This window comes from Thalassophryne amazonica, chromosome 15 (genome assembly GCF_902500255.1).
Source record: "Thalassophryne amazonica chromosome 15, fThaAma1.1, whole genome shotgun sequence".
Classification (NCBI taxonomy): domain Eukaryota; kingdom Metazoa; phylum Chordata; class Actinopteri; order Batrachoidiformes; family Batrachoididae; genus Thalassophryne; species Thalassophryne amazonica.
Window position 1 is genome coordinate 85,943,217 of NC_047117.1, and position 21,226 is coordinate 85,964,442.

Below are 21,226 nucleotides of genomic sequence, written 5' to 3' on the forward strand. Positions count from 1 at the left end.
TTTGAACTGAACTTCTTTTTATTTTTTTTAACATTGATTTTTCTTTTTTGCTTATTTTTGTATCAATCTTTCTTTTTAATTTTTTTTTAAACATTGATCTCTTTCATTTCTTCACATTGATCTCTTGGCTTTATTAACATCACCCTCTTTTCTATTTTTAAACATTGATCTTTCTTTTTATTTTTTACATCGATCTTTCTATTTTAAACATTGAGCGCTTTCCTTTTTTTATATTGATCTCTATTTATTTATTTATTGCATTTTCTTTATGACAGCGATAATGGCACTTGTGTGACGTCAGTGTGATTATGTTGTTGCACTACAGCTACTTCTCCGCCAGATGTCCTCGAATGAACCTTCGATTAGTGAAACCGGTTCCGACACAATGATTGAAGTTTAAAGCTTCACAGAGAACACTGATCTTTTACATAACACACACAGACACACAGATACCTAGAAAACTACAGCCTCACCAGGTGAAAGCCGCCCAAAACAGAACCAAGACTCACTTATGCAGACACTAGAGGGCGCTACATAAACCTGCAGGTTTACCAACCTCTAATAGACCGACACACGAAGAAGAAGTGAAGCACGTCTTGGGCGCAGTTTGATTTCGTTAGCGGCGAGTTAAAATAATTTGAAATAAAACTTAATTTTTGTAGCATGAAGGATACTCCGCTGTCAAACTGTGAGCGGGATTTTTTCCTTAAAGCGATTGAAGAAAAAAAGGTGAGTTGATTGTTGAATGTTGTCTGTTTCTGTTTAATTTTAAACTGCACGCTACTTAAAATACTAAATTAAATATTATAGAGATTCATTATTGATAGCGCCGATGCCCTGACCACTTCAAGCCCTTTATTTCTTCAGATTTTATGCGTGCTGAGTGATTATTCTTAAGTTGTTATTGTTTATTAGGGCCCGAGTAGGTAACGTCCTACGAGGACCCTATTGTAATTGCGCTGTTTATTATTATTATTATTAATTATTATTCTCACTCTTGAAAACGAAATTTCGGCCTCTTCCCATGCTCAAAAACTCACCAAACTTTCCAAAGTCGTCCGGCCGGATCCGAAATTCGATATTTTGGGGGCGTCGCACATGGTCGCAGAAAAATCGCGAAATAGCGCCCCCTATAAATTTTCAAAAACCCCTCCGCATTGAGCTTTCGCCATGAAATTACGTTCTTCCTTTTGACGGCTTTAATTTTGTCACATCATCATGAAAATTGATACACAGGTGAGCACGACAACCTCTTACAATTCATAGGGGCGTCGCCCATGGGCGGGGCAAAATGCCTCAATAGCGCCCCCTTGAAACTTTCAAAAACCCCTCCCCATAGGGGTTTTTTTTGGAGTAGGGAATGAAAATTGGTGCACATGTGACTTGCATAGACGTACAAAAAGTCTCTTGCACCATGGGTCTACTCCAAACAGGAAGTCGGCCATTTTGAATTTTCTTCTCATTTTGGCGTGATTTCCACATGTTGCATTTGAACGAACTCCTCCTAGGGATATTGTCCAATGCACTTCAAATTTCTTACAGATCACCCAGAGATGATACTGACCAAAAGTTATCGAAAGCTTTTCTGTATGTCGAAGGGTGTGGCCGCTATGGTGCCGCCATTTTGACCCCTCGCCATATGAACATTATACTTAAACAGGTACTGAAGTCACATATTTAACCCCATCAACTTCCTTCCACTTCTAAAACATGCAGAACAACTTGGTGAACGTAGGCGATGATCGCCGTGAAGTTACGAGTAACGGCATCCGTGTGGCGGCGTGCCGAATATTGCCCATTTGCCATGATATTACGTTCTTCCTTTTGACGGCTTTAATTTTGTCATATCATCATGAAAATTGAAACACAGGTCGAGCACGACCACCTCTTACAATTCATAGGGGCATCGCCCGTGGGCGGGGCAAAATGCCTCAATAGCACCCCCTTGAAACTTTCAAAAACCCCTCCCCATAGGGATTTTTTTGGAGTAGGGAGATGAAAATTGGTACACGTGTGACTTGCATAGACATACAAAAAGTCTCTTGCACCAAGAGTCTACTCCAAACAGGAAGTCGGCCATTTTGCATTTTCTTCTCATTTTGAAATGATTTCCACATGTTGTATTTGAATGAACTCCTCCTAGGGATTTTGTCCAATGCACTTCAAATTTCTTTGACAGCATCCAAAGATGATACTGACCAAAAGTTATCGAAAGCTTTTCTCTATGTTGAAGGGTGTGGCCGCTATGGTGCCGCCATTTTGACCCTTTGCCATGGAACATCAAGTCATGATAACTCCTTCATGCTTTGCCTGATTGACTTGAAACTTCACATGTATGATGACGGTTGGCCCCTGAACACACCCAGCCCCTCTGTTTGTACACTGAGTGCCCCCTAGTGGATGAACAATCAACATGTCATAACTCCTTGATGCATTGTGTGATTTGTTTAAAATTTTAACTGTGTGATGAGTGGTTGCACCTGCATGCACATGCCCACATGTGGTCATAAGGGCACCCACTGGCCTGGGTAGGCAGTTGCGCAGAACGAAGGCCCGTATATGACGGCTTGCAGTCCTAGTTATTATTATTAGGGCCCGAGTAGGCAAAGTCCTACGAGGACCCTATTGTAATTGCGCTGTTTATTATTATTAGGGCCCGAGTAGGCAACGTCCTACAAGGACCCTATTGTAATTGCGCTGTTTATTATTATTATTATTTATTATTAGGGCCTGAGTAGGCAACGTCCTACGAGGACCCTATTGTAATTGCGCTGTTTATTATTATTATTAGGGCCCGAGTAGGCAACGTCCTACGAGGACCCTATTGTAATTGCGCTGTTTATTATTATTAGGGCCCGAGTAGGCAACGTCCTACGAGGACCCTATTGTAATTGCGCTTTTTATTATTATTATTATTATTTATTATTAGGGCCCGAGTAGGCAATGTCCTACGAGGACCCTATTGTAATTGCGACGTTTATTATTATTATTATTATTATTTATTTATTATTATTATTATTATTATTCTCACTCTTGAAATCGAAATTTCGGCCTCTTCCCATGCTCAAAAACTCACCAAACTTTCCAAAGTCGTCCGGCCGGATCTGAAATTCAATATTTTTCGGGGCCTCACACGTGATTGCAGAAGAATCGCGAAATAGCGCCCCCTAGAAATTTTCAAAAACCCCTCCAAATTGGGCTTTTTTCGTCGTAGCCACACGAAATTCGGTACACATATTTACCATGCCAGGACGCACGAAAAAGTCTCTTACTGTCATGGTGAAATATCGACAGGAAGTCGGCCATTTTGATTTTAAGTTTCGATTTTGAGCATATTTTTGCCATTTTTGGCCATTTCCACTACTTACATTTGAACGAACTCTTCCTAGGGATTTCATCCGATCGACTTCAAATTTGGTCAAAATCATCACAACATAATGGTGATCAAAAGTTATCAAAAGATTCTAATTAAGTCAAAAGGCGTGGCTGCTAGGGGTCATCAAACTTTGGCGAGCTTTTCGGAGCACGCCATTTCACTTCGAACGGCTGTCACGCCCACATACTTCATCGTAGATCCTTCAGACTTGCTGGACATGATGAGGGCTCCGCCCTGAACGTCTACATATCTTAAGTTCCCACCTGTGCCATAGCGCCCCCCGGTGGTGGCGGGAAATGTCCTATTTTTACTTTAAGAGGTCCTGATGTCACATACTTAACCCAATCAACTTCATTCCACTTTTAAAACATGCAGAACAAATTGGTGAACATAGGCGATAAACGCCATGAAGTTACGAGTAACGGCGTCCGTGTGGCGGCGTACCGAATATTGCCCATTTGCCATGAAATTACGTTATTCCTTTTGACGGCTTTAATTTTGGCACATCATCATAAAAATTGATACACAGGTCAAGCACGACAACCTCTTACAATTCATAGGGGCGTCGCCCATGGGCGGGGCAAAATGCCTCAATAGCACCCCCTTGAAACTTTCCAAAACCCCTCCCCATAGGGGTTTTTTTGGAGTAGGGAGATGAAAATTAGTACACGTGTGACTTGCATAGACATACAAAAAGTCTCTTGCACCAAGAGTCTACTCCAAACAGGAAGTCGGCCATTTTGCATTTTCTTCTCATTTTGAAATGATTTCCACATGTTGTATTTGAATGAACTCCTCCTAGGGATTTTGTCCAATGCACTTCAAATTTCTTTGACAGCATCCAAAGATGATACTGACCAAAAGTTATCGAAAGCTTTTCTCTATGTTGAAGGGTGTGGCCGCTATGGTGCCACCATTTTGACCCTTTGCCATGGAACATCAAGTCATGATAACTCCTTCATGCTTTGCCTGATTGACTTGAAACTTCACATGTATGATGACGGTTGGCTCCTGAACACACCCAGCCCCTCTGTTTGTACATTGAGCGCCCCCTAGTGGATGAACAATCAACATGTCATAACTCCTTGATGCATTGTGTGATTTGTTTAAAATTTTAACTGTGTGATGAGTGGTTGCCCCTGCATGCACATGCCCACATGTGGTCACAAGGGCACCCACTGGCCTGGGTAGGCGGTTGCGCGGAACGAGGGCCCGTATATGACTGCTTGCAGTCCTAGTTATTTATTATTATTAGGGCCAGAGTAGGCAACGTCCTACGAGGACCCTATTGTAATTGCGCTGTTTATTATTATTATTATTATTATTATTATTATTTTTATTCTCACTTTTGAAATCGAAATTTCGGCCTCTTCCCATGCTCAAAAACTCACCAAACTTTCCAAAGTCGTCCGGCCGGATCCAAAATTCGATATTTTGGGGGCTTCGCACATGGTCGCAGAAAAATTGCGAAATAGCGCCCCCTAGAAATTTTCAAAAACCCATCCTCATTGGGCTTTTTTCATCGTAGCCTCACGAAATTCGGTACACATATTTACCATTCCAGGACGCACGAAAGTCTCTTACTGTCATGGTGAAATATCGAGAGGAAGTCGGCCATTTTGATTTTAAGTTTCAATTTTGAGTAAATTTTTGCCATTTTTGGCCATTTCCACTACTTACATTTGAACGAACTCGTCCTAGGGATTTCATCCGATTGTCTTCAAATTTGGTCAAAATCATCACAACACAATGGTGATCAAAAGTTATCAAAAGATTCTAATTAAGTCAAAAGGCGTGGCTGCTAGGGGTCGTCAAACTTTGGCAAGCTTTTCGGAGCACGCCATTTCACTTCGAACGGCTGTCACACCCACTTCATCGTAGATCCTTCAAACTTGCTGGACATGATGAGGGCTCCGCCCTGAACGTCTACATATCTTAAGTTCCCACCTGCGCCATAGCGCCCCCCCCGCTGGTGGCGGGAAATGTCCTATTTTTACTTTAAGAGGTCCTGATGTCACATACTTAACCCAATCAACTTCTTTCCACTTCTAAAACATGCAGAAGAAGTTGGTGAACATAGGTGATGATCGCCGTGAACTTACGAGTAACGGCTTCTGTGTGGAGGCGTACCGAATATCGCCCCTTCGCCATGAAATTACATTCTTCCTTTTGACGGCTTTAATTTTGTCATATCATCATGAAAATTGATACACAGGTCAAGCATGACAACCTCCTAGAATTCATAGGGGCCTCGCCCATGGGCGGGGCAAAGTGCGTCAATAGCGCCCCCTTGACAATTTCAAAAAACCCTCCCCATAGCGTTTTTTTTGGAGTAGGGACATAAAAATTGGTACACATGTGACTTGCATAGACGTACAAAAAAGTCTCTTGCACCATGAGTCTACTCCAAAAAGGAAGTCGGCCATTTTGAATTCTCTTCTCATTTTGAAATGATTTCCACATGTTGTATTTGAACGAAATCCTCCTAGGGATATTGTCCAATGCACTTCAAATTTCTTCCACATCACCCACAGACGATACTGACCAAAAGTTATCGAAAGCTTTTCTCTATGTTGAAGGGTGTGGCCGCTATGGTGCCGCCATTTTGACCCTTTGCCATGGAACATCAAGTCATGATAACTCCTTCATGCTTTGCCTGATTGACTTGAAACTTCACATGTATGATGATGGTTGGCTCCTGAACACACCCAGTCCCTCTGTTTGTACACTGAGTGCCCCCTAGTGGATGAACAATCAACATGTCATAACTCCTTGATGCATTGTGTGATTTGTTTAAAATTTTAACTGTGTGAAGAGTGGTTGCCCCTGCATGCACATGCCCACATGTGGTCACAAGGGCACCCACTGGCCTGGGTAGGCGGTTGCGCGGAACGAGGGCCCGTATATGACTGCTTGCAGTCCTAGTTATTATTATTATTATTGCTAATATGTATATGTTACAGACATGAAGGAGCGAAGCTCTTCAGCATCTCACCATGTCACTTAGGTCCTTCAAACTTTTTTTGAGCAGATGCTCCAGGGGAGCATTAGCATGGCTAAAACCTTTCAGCTTATGGGAGGCTTTGCCCCCCCCCCCCCCCCCAAGCATTTTTCTTTTTTTGCCTTTCAGCTTCTGGGGGGCTCCACCCCCAGACCCCCCTAATTACAACTCTCTTGCAGGGTTCTAGCTAGGATAAAATTTTAGCGTAGTGGTAATGTTGAGGGTGTGAAGTGACTGAGGGGGGGATGGTGTGGAAGGGAGGAACTTTTGAAAATTCAAGCTAAAAATTGGCCATTGTAGGGGTACCCAAAGGGGAAAAGCCAGGTACGACAGCCCAAGTCCCTTCATCATGTCCATAAGGCTGGGGTAGTTTGTTGAGTGGGCAATCTCATTCTGGGTTAACCAGTACATGGCCCTCAGTGAGGCAATCGGAGTCCGTGGACATTTTTAAGTCAAGACTTAAAGCCTGTTTTTATTATTTTTGTTATGAGTAGTTTTTATTGTTTTATTGTTTTACTTCTGTTTTTAATTAGGTATTTGAATTTTTTTTTTTTTTTTTTTAATGTTGAACTGTTCTGTGTGAGGCACCTTGAGACGGCTTTTGTTGTAATTTGCCACTTTATAAGCTGATTAAATTGAAATTGAACAACATTTTATTAAGTCTTAAAGTAAATAAATATGAAATTGGTTACTGGATCCTTAAACTCTGGACATAATAAACTCTACATGGTGGATCCTTGATCTCTGGACATAAACAGAAATAAAATGTTAGTTTTTGTCAAAAGCATTTCCTTTCAGACATTATTATTGGTATGAATGTCTTTCCATGCCTATGAGCTGAGCTCTTGCAGCTGTGCTGCAGGTTAGGTTCATAAAGAATGCAGGACGTCTCATTTTGGGTGGAAAAAACATTTTAGTTGATTGTAGTTTGTCTGTATTGCAACGTTTGTAAGAGGTGTCATTTTATTTAAAGTGGCAATTCATTTTGAAGTTATTAATTCCAAGCGGACTCTGTCTCAGCAGAGCTGCGGCACAGCGTTTGAAGCTGTGACAACGGAACAGAGGATGATTCTCGTTTCTCGACTGCAACAAGACAAGAGTCCCAGTTAGTGACTTTAATCCACACAAAAGTGACTCATGATATTTTAATGGCTTTCAGAGGGCTTAAGAAGCGGACTTACTGCTTCTGAAGGGCGGCGAATCAAAGACCCACGAGCCATTGAATCGAAGCATTGCTTCAATTCACGCTTCAAACTGGAGTCGCGCTGCAGAAATGGTTGATTACAGACGCTGTATTGAAAATTGTAATGGTCCAAAATAAGCGTAACGGTCCAAAATTATAGCGTAACGGGCCGTAATGCAAGTTTGCGCTTGCTAGAACCCTGCTCTTGGCACCAACAGGAACTGTGCTTGTCCACAAGGATCTGGTAACTGGTAAAAATGGGTCATTGCTCCATGGGTTTGTAAATGGTCAGGGGTTAAGATTAGCTAGATCTTGTTTTCTATGTCCAGGCATACACCGTGGATCAGTTTTCTGCCAGGGTGATTGCCGTCCAGGACCCAATGCAGTTCTGTGAAGTCATGGATGCATAGAAACACGGCACCAGTGTGTACTCCCAGCCTTCATCTGCTGTTGTGACTCATAACAGAGGCAGCCAAAAGAAGAATTCCAGTGTTTCTAACATTGCAGTTACTCCATGTAGGATAAATTTGTTTCTGTACTGTTACTGCATAAGAATATCATGGGGAAAGATTTGGGGTCCAGTCATGTGGCCCCACCAGGGGTCTTGTAGCAGAAAACCAGCTTTGCAACTTCAGAGAAACCGACCCAGTGCCATGAGAATGAGAGTCTCAGATTTCACAAGAAACACAAACTGCTAGAGCCTGACCGATATGGATTTTTTTGAGGCCGATGCCGATAACGATATTTGGATGAAAAAAATGCCGAAAATCTATAAATCGGCTGATTTGCCGATAGCCGATAAATCAGCCGATATCATTGTTTTTTTTTTTTTTTAAATGAATAAAATGTTCTTTTTTGGATCCTTAACAAAAATGGTATGAGCTAAAAGCTGAAGCTTTGTCCTCAGAATGATTAACTTTATAACAGAGAAGAATTTTCAAGTGAAAAAAAATGCAGAAATGCAGTTGGAGCAGTTAGGGTGCTATTCAAATGGGCTAACTAGTAAGACATCACTCCTGAAAATGACCTTTGCCATATCACGTGAGGTAAATCTGCTCTACGATTGGATTTTGGAAAACCATGTGACGGAGAACCAATTCCGATTGGACACTCACATTGCGCACGTCATCACACATCTTCTGAGGAGTACCAAGATGGCCGACGGTGGATCGAAAGTCCGCGGAGTTAACTTTTCAGCAAAAAATAAAAAAGTAAGTTTCTATGTCATTTCATTAAAAAGTTATTTACAATATAGTAAAGCTTGGTCCCAGCCGTCGTATACAACAGCGTCGGCCCCAGAGGGTTAATGGCGAATGGCAGTAATTCCCAGAACACTTCCGGACGACCAGTAAATCTGAATGTTTCAACCTCTTAGCAGTAAACGAAAGTTTTTCATGCTAGAAATAAGGTCTACACAAGGATTCAAAGGAATTTTATTGTCATATGCACAGAAGAACATGTTCCCTGCACAATGAAATGTGTCTACTGCATTTAACCCATCCTAATTGCCAGTAGGAGCAGAAGTCGCCATTAGGCGCCCAGGGACCAGCTGCAGATGTACATGCCTGCCTTATTAAGCCCCCCTTTTATTAAGCCCACAATGTGGGCTTAATAAAAAACGTGACCGATGCAATGAAGCACATTTGACACATTACTACATAAACTGAGTTAATCAAACTGAGTTGAACTGAAACGGGAGAAATGTGGGGTGAATGTAATCTACTAGACAAACGGTGCAAGGACATTTTCAGTAAGTGTTCTGTTTATGAGAAATTACCGGCGTTGTATTGGCAAAATTTTGGCCGATAGTGAGTACTTTGAAAAGGGCTTATATCGCCCGATAATATCGGCCAGCCGATATGTCGGTCGGGCTCTACAAACTGCTTTATGGCACTACAACAACAACACATACACACCCCCTGTCGAGGCACCGCCGAGCATGCGGCGATAACAAGACAAAAAAGACTTTATTTCTTACATGCTCATAATCATGACAGAGCCGGTGAAAAAAGCAATATAATAATAATATTAATGCTGTTGGATGAAGGGAGGAAGTGAAAAACAGTGTGACAGAGCGAGGGGTCTCATACAGGTGTACCTTGGTTAGACTTTCTTGGAATAGCAGAGCTGAAAAGGTAAAGAAGTGTGAAAAAGAGATGCTGAACTGTGTTCCTGCTGGAGGAAGGTTTGGAGCCGAGTTCGGTGTGAAGGCATGACATCATATTTCCTCACTGATCATGCATATATATATATATATATATATATATATATGAGAGAGAGAGAGAATAAATGTGGCTCACAGCAGCCAAAAACTAGCCAAAGTTGCAAAGCTCTGCTTTAAGGAATGCTTGAGGTTTGTTTCTTTGTTTACAAGAATTTCCTGCCAAACCACAGATGTTAGTTTCCGCAAGATGGATCTTCTACTCCAATTAGGGTGATTGATGCAAGGGACCTGTGTTGCATATTCCAGTGCTGGATAAGGCATGTTTTTAATTGGTGGACATGTATTTTGGCCAGTCATCTATTGTTGTCTAAAATGGCCATGCTTGGATCATGTAAGGCTAGATGATTTGCGGTCAAAAGAAAATAATGGAAGATAAAAACTTGAGAAAACATACAGTTGTCTTGTCTAAATATTGCCAAATTGTTGGAACTGTGGCTTTACTCCAGTGTATGGACTGAGGTTGTCTGTGTTCAGGTTCCTGTTGTGGGAGAATTGTTTCTCAGCAGATCTCGGTTTTCTTTTCAAACACTCTCTGCAGCGTCTGGATGGACGGCAGACATACGACTTCAGGAAAATCAAGCTTACTCTTGGGACTGACTATGGATGCTGCTTTGTGGACTTGGGGAATACCAGGTAAACATGGTCAGATGTTTTAAATCTCTGCGTTGTACAGTGATCAGACCTACAAAGCCCAAGTCTTGGATATACTTTCACAAACGGATCTTCCTCTTGTATGTTTCCACCAAGGTGAAAAATCTGTTGATTGCTCAAAAATACAGACTGGGATGAAACCGGTTTCAGCTTTGTTGATTTTAAACTGTGATCCTAAAAACTTAAATTTTGTGAAAATAAAATCAGTTTGTTCTGGAATCCACAGGGTCATGGCCCAGGTATCCTGTGAGTTGGTGGCTCCTAAAGACAATCGGCCTAATGAGGGAATCATGTTTGTTAACATGGAGCTGTCGCCCATGGCCTCACCAGCATTCGAACAGGGCAGGTACCGAAAGCAGAAATGAGTTTTATGTTACTTACACATCATGGTGTTTCATCAGTGTCAGAAACAGCTGGGAATCTAAACATACACTGTTACTATTTTCTTGGAAAAATGAAATGTGTTAAATGTAGATTTTGGTGTGGAGGGAGAGACTGAAGGACAAGTTGTAGTCCATGAGCCAGTCATCAATTTTGACCTAATCGGTACCACTGAAGGTGACTAAACGGCACTTAGAATCCAGCCTCAGTGTACCATGGCCTACACAAAAATGTATGATAGCCATCCCAGGGTGGTAGCTGTAGCCAGGTTGGGGTTAATGAAGAATTACATAGAGGTCAAAATTTTAAATTGCTCCAATCACATTGAAAACTATAGCATATTATTTGTCTGATCATAACAATTCCAAAAAAGTATAGTTTGTACTAGCTATGATGGAATGTTATGGAGAAAAAAGCAAAAATGGTGACAAAGGTCAATTTCAGTTTGTACAGGGGTCAAAAGTTAAAGTTGCTAAAATTCAGTAAAAAAATGATGCAAATTATTGTTTGGGTTAATAGGGTTCTAATAAGGAATAGTTTGCACCATCTGTCATGCTTAGTTATCATGTTACAGGGTAACATATGTCACATGTCATTGAATCCAATAGATGTTGACCTTGTTTGACCTTTACCTTGGAGACCGAACATTCAACAGTCAAAACTATTCCATTTATTAATCCTTTTATTTCAACCAATAATTTGCGTCATTCTGTACTGTAATTAGAGCAACTTTAACTTTTGACCCCTGTACAAACTGAAACTGACCTTTGCTACAATTTTTCCTGTTTTTACCCCATAACTCCAAAACATTCCATCACAGATAGTCCAAACTATACCTTTTTGGAATTGTTATGACCAAACAAGTAATGTGATATAGTTTTCAACATGATTGGAGCATTTTTAAAGTTTGACCTCTGTGTAATTCTTCACTGACCCCCTACCTGGCTACAGCTACCACCCTGAGATTGCTATCATACATTTTTGTGTAGGCCATGATACACTGAGGCTGGATTCTAAGTGTTGTTTAGTCACCGTAAGTGGTACTGAAAACCTGCTTGGCCCATGGACTATTGATGAAATGATTGTATTCTCTGGAGTACTAGTCGCACTTGTCAAAAAATGCCTCAAGAGGAAAAAAAAAACATTATTCACGCATGAGTATAAGTCACATTTACTTTTGAAACACTGATTCATCATGTACTAAAAATAATAGGTGAACATAAATGGATCAGACATTGGATTAGATATGTTTTGGGCCCATTTAGATAGACAACAGTATCAGGTTGACAGACATCAAAGCCTTTGGTGGTGAAATACTACAAGAAAAAAAGGTGATCACATTGGGTTTTTTTTTTTTTTTTAACATTGAACTTGCAGCTGTGTTGGCTCTTTCTCTACAGGCAGTCTGAGTTGTCGGTGAAACTTAACAGACAGCTGGAACGATGTCTGCGGAACTCCAAGTGCATTGATATGGAGTCGCTGTGTGTAGTGTCTGGAGAAAAGGTAGCTGGCAACAGTATAACTGAAAGAGATGAATGTGTATCCCGCGTGATGCTGACAGTGAATGTGTGTGCGTCAGGTGTGGCAGATCAGAGTGGATGTTCACACCTTGAATCATGATGGGAATTTGATGGACGCTGCTAGCATTGCCGCCATCACCGCCATGTGTCACTTCAGGCGCCCAGACGTCAGCATCCAAGGAGAGGAAGTCACTGTGGTGAGTTGTCAACAATTTCCCCACGTCTGGAATTTGTTCCATGTACTGGGAATTCACTCTTCAGTTATGTCGTGTTCGTCATTTTTGAGATACTTGAATTGTTTTCATTAAGTGTTTGAATCCCAAGTAGTTTCTGGGCTTTTTCTTTTCTTTTCCTGGCACAGTTTTAAGCCTGGTTCACACGGCAAGATTTTAAAATTATCTGTAAGTTTCCAAAACCTGAGAGACCACACACGTGGAGATAAAAAAAAATCATAGATCTAACAGTTTTGATGGTACAGTGTGTGGTGTGCAGCCACACGGTGAAATCAACACACCACACATGAACAGATTTCACACACGAACATTCCCAGCTCAGACAGGAAATCTCACAAAATCTCTCGAGATTAAACGTGACTTCAGAGTAAACAAACAGGGATAGTTTGTGGACTATTTACAACAGAGGGAAAAAAAACGATACAAAAAGAAAAAGAAAAGGTGTCCTTTAAAGGAGTGGAGACAGCGCGACCACTGGACTTTCTGGTAAGCCATAACAGCTGGTTTGATTTTAGATTTCACTCCGTGCGTCCGTCACCTCGCTTTCTGATTGGCTGCACGTTGCATTCAGCAGGCTGCGTGCTCATTTGTGGTCAGGGGACATCACACACACTGCAATATCGAGCCAAGACGATCCATCATGTTGGATATCCCCGATTTGCGATTGGAGCATTCATGACGTCCTTCCGAGCAGTTCAGAGCGCTCTTAACACACCACACACAGCAGGAATATCTGATAAGATTATCTTTAGCATCATCACGACAATCAGGGCGTCCTTAAGATTGTCGGAAGGGGAAGATCGAGTCTGATATCGGCCTAATTATCTTGCCGTGTGAACCAGGCTTTACTGACCCTGACTTCTTTTTTTTTTTCTCACTGCACCTGCAGGTTCTGCATCTCTGCCAGTGCGTATGCCCTTGCACAATGCATCATGGGATAGTCTGGCTGCCTACTGCCGGCATTTATAGATGTAAACAAAGAAGGATGCAGTAGGTTTAAATCAATTTTGGACCCAGAAGATGAACCTGGAGCTGTTATTAACTCACCATTCGAGGCAGCAACAGTAGTGGAACTAAAAAGATCTTTAACGTGCAGAATTGCAAGTTTAAAAGGAGAGAAAAAGGATCTGATAGAGGGGAGAGTTCTGACTAGCTTTGTTCTGCGAGTTATTACCTTGTGATTGATGGTGTAAATTGCACATATTTAGAGGTTTTACATCAAATGTTCATAAAATGCTTAATATTTGGCCTTTTTAAAACTCATGTAATGGAGATAATCCTGTCTATGCATCTTTCAGATTATTCAGAGTTAGAAACGATACAGCACACACTTACTGTGCTGAGCCAAGCACATACATTTCTTGGTGGATGGGACTCCGAACCTCCGGTGAAAGAAAAGAAGATAGAGTTGTTTAAGTACTAAAATGTGGCAGGAGAAAGCTGCTCTGGGCGAAGCGGGGGGGATTTCAGGAGGGATTTATTGAGTTACGCGTCAAATAGTAGAGAAACTTGAATCTTCTACTGGACTGGGTTGCTTCACGCAAGGACGTTTCGCTTCAAATCGCAGAAGCTTCCTCAGCTAAAAATCTTGCTCTGGTAGTCTGACTTCTGTCTTGACTCTTGTAGAGAAGAACAAACAGAAGCACCAAAAGCTTGAATTTTAAACATAACCAGACCCCTCCTACCGAGAGGCAGACTGCTATTGGTTAGTGACTAAACAATTGCTTTAATTAGCCCATATTGTGCTCTAGTTAGCGCCCTCCTAATGACAGGGTAGCTGTCCCTCCTAATGATGGGACTGACGCCTCTCCTGACGGCTCTCCTGACGAGTCTCCTGATGACGTGAATGACTCATTACCATGAACAAAAGACTGAAATGTTTCTGTGTAGGCTCTCAGTTGTCCAGGTGGTTTCCATAGTAGAGAAGCTTGAATCTTCGACTGGACTGGGTTGCTTGACGCGAGGACGTTTCGCTTCAAATCGCAGAAGCTTCCTCAGCTAAAATTCTTGCTCTGGTGGTCTGACTTCTGTCTTGACTCTTGTAGAGAAGAATAATGAGAGAGAATGTAGAATGTAGAGAAGAATCATTATTCTTCTCTACAAGAGTCAAGACAGAAGTCAGACCACCAGAGCAAGAATTTTAGCTGAGGAAGCTTCTGCAATTTGAAGCGAAACGTCCTCGCGTCAAGCAACTCAGTCCAGTCGAAGATTCAAGCTTCTCTACTACAAAAGACTGAAATGGCTTTGACCTGAGTACCCCATTGTAAACAGGGGACAAAGCGTGTCTCAGACCCCCTCCCCAGTTAAGGCTGGGGTTCAGCTGTTTCACATACAATGCCTCCTTATCTCCTCTCTCAAACCATTTCTTCTCTCTGGCTAAGATTTTAACTTCCTTGTCCTCAAACGTGTGGTTAGTATCTTTAAGGTGGAGATGAACTGCAGACTCGGGTCCACCTGAAAGACTTGTTAGCAGGCTTTTAATGAGCCTTTCATTGGATTCAGGTGTGTTGGAGCAGGGAGACAACTAAGAGTGTCAGGAAGGTAGATCTCAAGGACCGAACTTGGCCACCCCTGCTCTACACCCAAAGCGATCAAAGGGAATAATGTGATTATTAACCATCAGATGCCAAAGTAAAACCTCTTAAATCATTCTCAAGTCTGTTTTAAACAGAAGTGAGGGCATTTTAAGCAAAAACAAGGTGATAATCTGTGAATCATTGCTGACGCTCCGAAAGAGCATCAGACTCAGACATGCTGCTGTCATGTTCCCCCGTCAACATCTTTGCATAAGGTGGTGGTTCTTCAGCATTTACTGTTGTACCCACTTTTTGAAGCTGAAAAACGGTCTGGTAAATAATCCCAACATCCTTTCTATCCATTCAACATTATTTCATTGGATCATTAAAAATCCATTAGACCCCATGTTGAATTTTATTTATTTGCTATTTGAACATTTTTAAGAAAATGCATATTTTTCCAAAGTTACCACTTCCAAACACCATACAAAAGCCATTTTAACTTAAATAAAAAAAACAAAAAAAAAAAAACTTATTGTAGGAAAAGTTGACTCCATCAAATTCTAATTTTTATTTTTTTTTTACGTTTATCTGTAAAGGAACTTAGTCAGAGTCCTCAGTGCAGAGAACCGAAAGGAAGGACAGCTAGAACAGATTAAACAGCTACAGCCGCAAGGCATGCTCAGTAACTCAGGCTTGGGTCAGATACGCAGTAATCAGTGCAATAACTTATCTGAGGGTGAAACAAAGAAGACTAATTCAGAGCCAGGCAGAGTTCAAAAACCAGAGTTGTCATTAGCAACTGTCTTTCAAAGTGTTGGAGATCGGAATTATCCAAAACACATAATGAGATCAAAACAAGAGATTCTCATTCCACATAGTCTGAACAGCAGGTGAAAGGCAGGAGTCGAGAATGGCAGCAAAGGTCAATATCATGGAGTTGAACACACTGTGATGGGAGCAAAAACAGAAATCTGGAACATGAGCAAAAATTAGTCACATGGAGTCAAAAAACAAAACAAAACACTGTAACACAGAGCGCTAGAGAGTAGGTCCAAACCTCATACAATCTGGCTACAGGACGGTGTGCAGTTAATCCTGAAAGTGTGCAAACACGTGAACGTGGAGCTCAACAGCCCAGGAGTCAAAACTACCACAGGAGAAATAAATGTCACTCAGTAACACAGAGGGAATGTTACACTAAATAATTTGGTGACCCATGACAGTTATTGAAGTACAATGCTTTACTTTGTTGGTTATCTGTAAAATGGATTTTGACTCCAGCAGTTGTCTTGAAGGTGTTTGAGAAGTGTGCAGATAATACACAAATCACAACCATGTCTCACCCAACACAAGGATGGACAGACGTGCTGGCTTTGGAGTCCCTGTCTCTTGGGGATAACAGTATTTCACTTCCGAGTGGGTGTAACCGTGTTTGTTCTTGTGCACAGTACAGTCCAGAGGAGAGAGACCCTGTTCGACTGAGTATCTACCACATGCCCATCAGCATCAGCTTTGCCTTCTTCCAGCAAGGGTGAGGCTCAATCCAAAGCCATTATTACTATCATTATTTTTAATCACAATTACTATTTTGATGAGAAATGGAAAATAATCAGTAGCCAATTACCATTCACGTTACATTATTTTACAAATTTTTTCATTTTTTCCAAAGTGTTCAGCTAAATTGGTGAAGATACCAACATTCTTTGCTACATTTTGTACAATAAAAAGTGTGGAGCAGATGGTGGGAGTAATATTTCTGGGTGTTTCCTTTTTATTCGCATTGGGTTGGTTGTGCAGGACGTATCTATTGGTGGACCCTTGTGAGCGGGAGGAGCGGGTGATGGACGGCTTGTTGATGATTGCTATGAACAAACACAGAGAGATCTGTTCCATCCAGTCCAGCGGGGGCATCATGTTGCTGAAGGAGCAGGTGAACCTCCTCTGGACACGAGTATTGAATTCCTAATATCTCTTAAACATTGTACGCGTTTATTAAAACTCTGTTGTCTGTGGGGTTGAAGGTTCTGAGATGCAGTAACATAGCGAGCATCAAAGTGTCTGAAATCACAGAGCTGATCACTAAAGCTTTGGAAAATGATGAAGCAGCCAGGTGAGGAGGATTGTCCAGCCGCTCGGCTTATTGTAAAGCGTCATTGGACCCATGTGGCGAGACCTGATTTCTGCCTCATAAATGTTTCAGAAAAGAATATAAGTGTGGATTTGCAGAGTCTTTACCACAGGAGCAGATCACAGCTCTGACACGGGATGACACTCCAGTGGAGACATCAGATGTCACGGAAAAGGCGAGTGGCATTGTCCAAACAGGTGAAGAGCCACCGCGGACGTATCCTATACTGCGATTGTATTGAATATTGTTGTTGTTTTGTAGTTTCTTCATGGTGTGTCTTTTGTGGGACCTTAACGGTGTGTGTCAGTGTGCCGTCCCCAGTGCTGCCCATTCCGAGTGTGGGTCAGATTGGGCAGGGGCTGGCGAACTCCTGGGGTGTAGAGGACAGCGATGATGAAGACGAGGGGAGACAGAATGGTAATGGTGATGAACAGGAGGAAGACATGGCCATGATGGAAGAGGACCAACATGGAGAGCAGAGCAGAGGTAAAACTTTACATAATTATCCACATTACTGATGTGGCTTAATCATTCCATTTGTTGTTTTATCTGGTTTTTGTTTGTTTTTAAGTCTAAACCAGTTACGTTTGACTGGAGCCAAATTCCAGAGAAGATGAGAACATTTGGAATAGATTCAAATTACTTAATGAGTGTGATAAGAGTACTGGCTTGTTCCATAATCCAGTACATATAAAGTATAGATTAGCTCTGTTGGGGTAATTACTGTGTTTACACGTCTGTTTGTTTTCATAAGTGTCACAAACATCTTATAATTACGTGACGCCTGAATAAATAGCAGGATTTTGACTATAAACTCATTGAACATAATAAATGTGCAGAGACATGTTTTGCTGTCATTTCTAGTTGCAGTCTTCTCTGTGAGTGAGTTTTTTTTCCACTGTGGATTGGGCTTGGACAGCTCCACCACATCACACCCACCCTCCACCCACACACACACACACACACACACACACACACACACACACACACACACACACACACACACACAAATCAGCTGTTACATCCAGGAAGGGTTTGAAGAATGAGTCCAAATGGACTTGTTCCAATGTGCCACTCTGCAGTTCCAGTGTTGGATCATTTTGGGTTTAAAGCGAATGAAAGAGATGAGCCAGTTACTGCACTCAAGCCAATATGTCAACTTTAGTTAAAGACCAAGAGATCCACCAAAATGAACCAACTTTCAACTGCAGAGTACGTACAGTAAAACGTAATAAAAAGGGCAAAATGCCAAATGTATAAATTACGTTGATATAAAAAAAATGTAAAATGGGATTTACAAAAAGAAATGCAAAATGAAAGCATTAAGACAAAAAAGTTACCAAGAGATATGAATACAAACAGTTATTGTTCTGTAGATCTTAATCTAAAGCACATCAACACAAATGTAAAGGTTTTAAATGTTACAGCAAAAAAAAAAAAAAAAAAAATCCTGCAGTACTGAAAATGATGTTTTACATTTTATGAGTCAGGATATGTCAGTTTGAAATGTGACATGAAGTGTGTGTGTATGTGTGTTATAAGTGAGTTTAAAAAATGCATTTCATTTTTTTCCAAGAAAATGTGATTGAAATCTCTGACAGTGAGGAGGAGGAAGTGGTGATACTTCAGCCAACAGTAACACACAATACTGCTAAGTAAGTCAGGAGCCATATTTATACTCTTTTCAATGTCTGTGGTAAAAAAAATGAACAATTTGACTTCATTTTTTTAAAATTTCTTATTAACACCTTTTTCCCCTCTTACCACCAGGAGGGGGCGGCAACATTCAAGAAGAGACTGAAAATTGAAACTGCATAAACTGTAGATGCCCCGCCGCCCAATTATGGATGAAATGTTTCCCAATTTTCTGAAATGTATGGAGGTCCCACCCCTGATGACAGTGTTGGAAAAAATATTATTATGTAGCCAGGCATTAGTAATATGGAAGTGGCCAAGAGTTATTAATGCATGACCACACAATTGATTTATTTATTTTTCCCACCAGTGTCACTGGGGAGCCGCTGTATAAATTTAGTCAAATGTTATTACAATATAAATACAAATATTGTACAGAAATGCAGGTACATACAGTTTCCAAGATGTGAAATGTTGCAGAAAAATGTTCTATCTCTTCAGCAGACTTTTTTTTTTTTTTTAAATCAGACTTGGGAAGCTGAGTTTTGTAATGAAATGTTGTTTGGTTCTCATTTTGCATTGAATAATTAAGTATTTTTTTTTCTGTTTAATAAAAAGTAAAAATGTAGTAATGCTGTAGTTTAAATGGGATATTTCCAACAAAAAAGAATGTAAAAATGGTTTCATATAGACAATATAAATTAAAGCAAAAACAGGATAATAGACTAAAAACAACATAAAATAAGAGATCAGCGTGTCTGCTGGTCATATAAATGTCTTAATTCAGAGTTTAATTCAGGGCATTTTTATTTTAGAACTTTAAATGCATAACACTTAAATCAGGTGTAGATTTTGGTGCCTGGTTTAGTTGCTTTTGCCAGCAGTCTACTTACAGAGCAGGTAGCTCACTGGGATGGAAGTTGGACTAGCGATATCCTACAGAGTACGCAATCTGGGATGTACTGTAAATGTTTTGGGACTCATAAATCTGACTGCCGTCTCTGGTCAGGTGCTGTGCTCTTCCAGTGTTGGAACGAGGTTCTAAACTAGCGATGGGACGACTAGTCATAATAGAAAAGCTACAAATAGCTAACACTCAACTAGCCAACTGTTTTAATTAGTCGACGAGTTGGATGTCAGCTAGTTGTAGTTGACTATTTCGACTAGTTGTCCCATCCATAGTCAACTAATCCAAAGCAGTTTATTAAGTTAATTTAACCCTTAAAAGCATAGACCTGCTGGAGCTGCCACCACTGTCTTCACTCAGTGAAGAAAGTGTATGAACCTTGGCGGGTGAATTAGTCAGCTCAAACAGGTCGTCTGTGCCTAGTAAATGAATGCAGGTATTGTCTTCGGGCTAATACTGTTTTTTGTATTTGTGATTTTGTGCTTATACAGTAGTGTTCAGAATAATAGTAGTGCTATGTGACTAAAAAGATTAATCCAGGTTTTGACTATATTTCTTATCCACTTAACGCCTATTGTCGCATATATGCTACAATATTTGACTCAAATATGCAACATGCCAAATTGACCAATATGGCTGTTGTCGCAAATTTGCAACATACCAGTATTATTAGTATAACATTATAACATACATTATTACCAAAATACCAAAATTGCTGTTTATTTTTTGTGCAAAAAGTGAAATTAAGAATCTCAACGTTATTTACCATCTACTTGAAGGCAAAAACACACACAAAACTTTTTTATATACAGCTATATAAATTCAGGCGTTAAGGGGTTATTGTTAAATGGGAAACAAGGTACCAGTAGATTCAGTAGATTCTCACAAATCCAACAAGACCAAGCATTCATGATATGCACACTCTTAATGCTATGAAATTGGGCTATTAGTAAAAAAAATTCGAAAAGGGGGTGTTCACAATAATAGTAGTGTGGCATTCAGTCAGTGAGTTCATCAATTTTGTGGAACAAACAGGTGTGAATCAGGTCTCCCCTATTTAAGGATGAAGCCAGCACCTGTTGAACATGCTTTTCTCTTTGAAAGCCTGAGGAAAATGGGATGTTCAAGACATTGTTCAGAAGAACAGCGTAGTTTGATTAAAAAGTTGATTGGAGAGGGGAAAACTTATACACAGGTGCAAAAAAGTATAGGCTGTTCATCTACAATCATCTCCAATGCTTTAAAATGGACAAAAAAAAAAAAAAAAAAACAGACGTGTGGAAGGAAACGGAAAACAACCATCAAAATGGATGGAAGAATAACCAGAATGGCAAAGGCTCACCCATTGATCAGCTCCAGCATGATCAAAGACAGTCTGGAGTTACCTGTAAGTGCTGTGACAGTTAGAAGACGCCTGTGTGTCCCTCTGTTAAATAAGTCATGTCCAGAAGAGGTTACAATTTGCCAA

General features: G+C 40.7%; 1 protein-coding gene across 1 annotated transcript; it reads left to right on the forward strand.

Moving 5' to 3' along the window:
• The first annotated feature begins 550 nt into the window (after nucleotides 1-550).
• Nucleotides 551-19,316, forward strand: exosc9 (exosome component 9). The gene is made up of 12 exons (XM_034188882.1): nucleotides 551-729; nucleotides 10,323-10,417; nucleotides 10,662-10,781; nucleotides 12,217-12,319; nucleotides 12,396-12,533; nucleotides 16,537-16,619; nucleotides 16,886-17,018; nucleotides 17,110-17,198; nucleotides 17,289-17,432; nucleotides 17,524-17,702; nucleotides 18,793-18,871; nucleotides 18,987-19,316. The coding sequence occupies exons 1-12, from the start codon at nucleotides 664-666 to the stop codon at nucleotides 19,015-19,017; spliced, it is 1,260 nt and encodes a 419-aa protein (XP_034044773.1). The 5' UTR covers nucleotides 551-663; the 3' UTR covers nucleotides 19,018-19,316.
• Nucleotides 19,317-21,226: the final 1,910 nt, after the last annotated feature.

Coding starts and splice junctions, on each gene's coding strand:
- exosc9 (XM_034188882.1), top strand. CDS start 664: ATGAAGGATACTCCGCTGTCAAACTGTGAGCGGGATTTTTTCCTTAAA. Junction 12,534..16,536: donor AAGGAGAGGAAGTCACTGTG/GTGAGTTGTCAA, acceptor TCTTGTGCACAG/TACAGTCCAGAGGAGAGAGA. Junction 18,872..18,986: donor GTAACACACAATACTGCTAA/GTAAGTCAGGAG, acceptor TCTTACCACCAG/GAGGGGGCGGCAACATTCAA.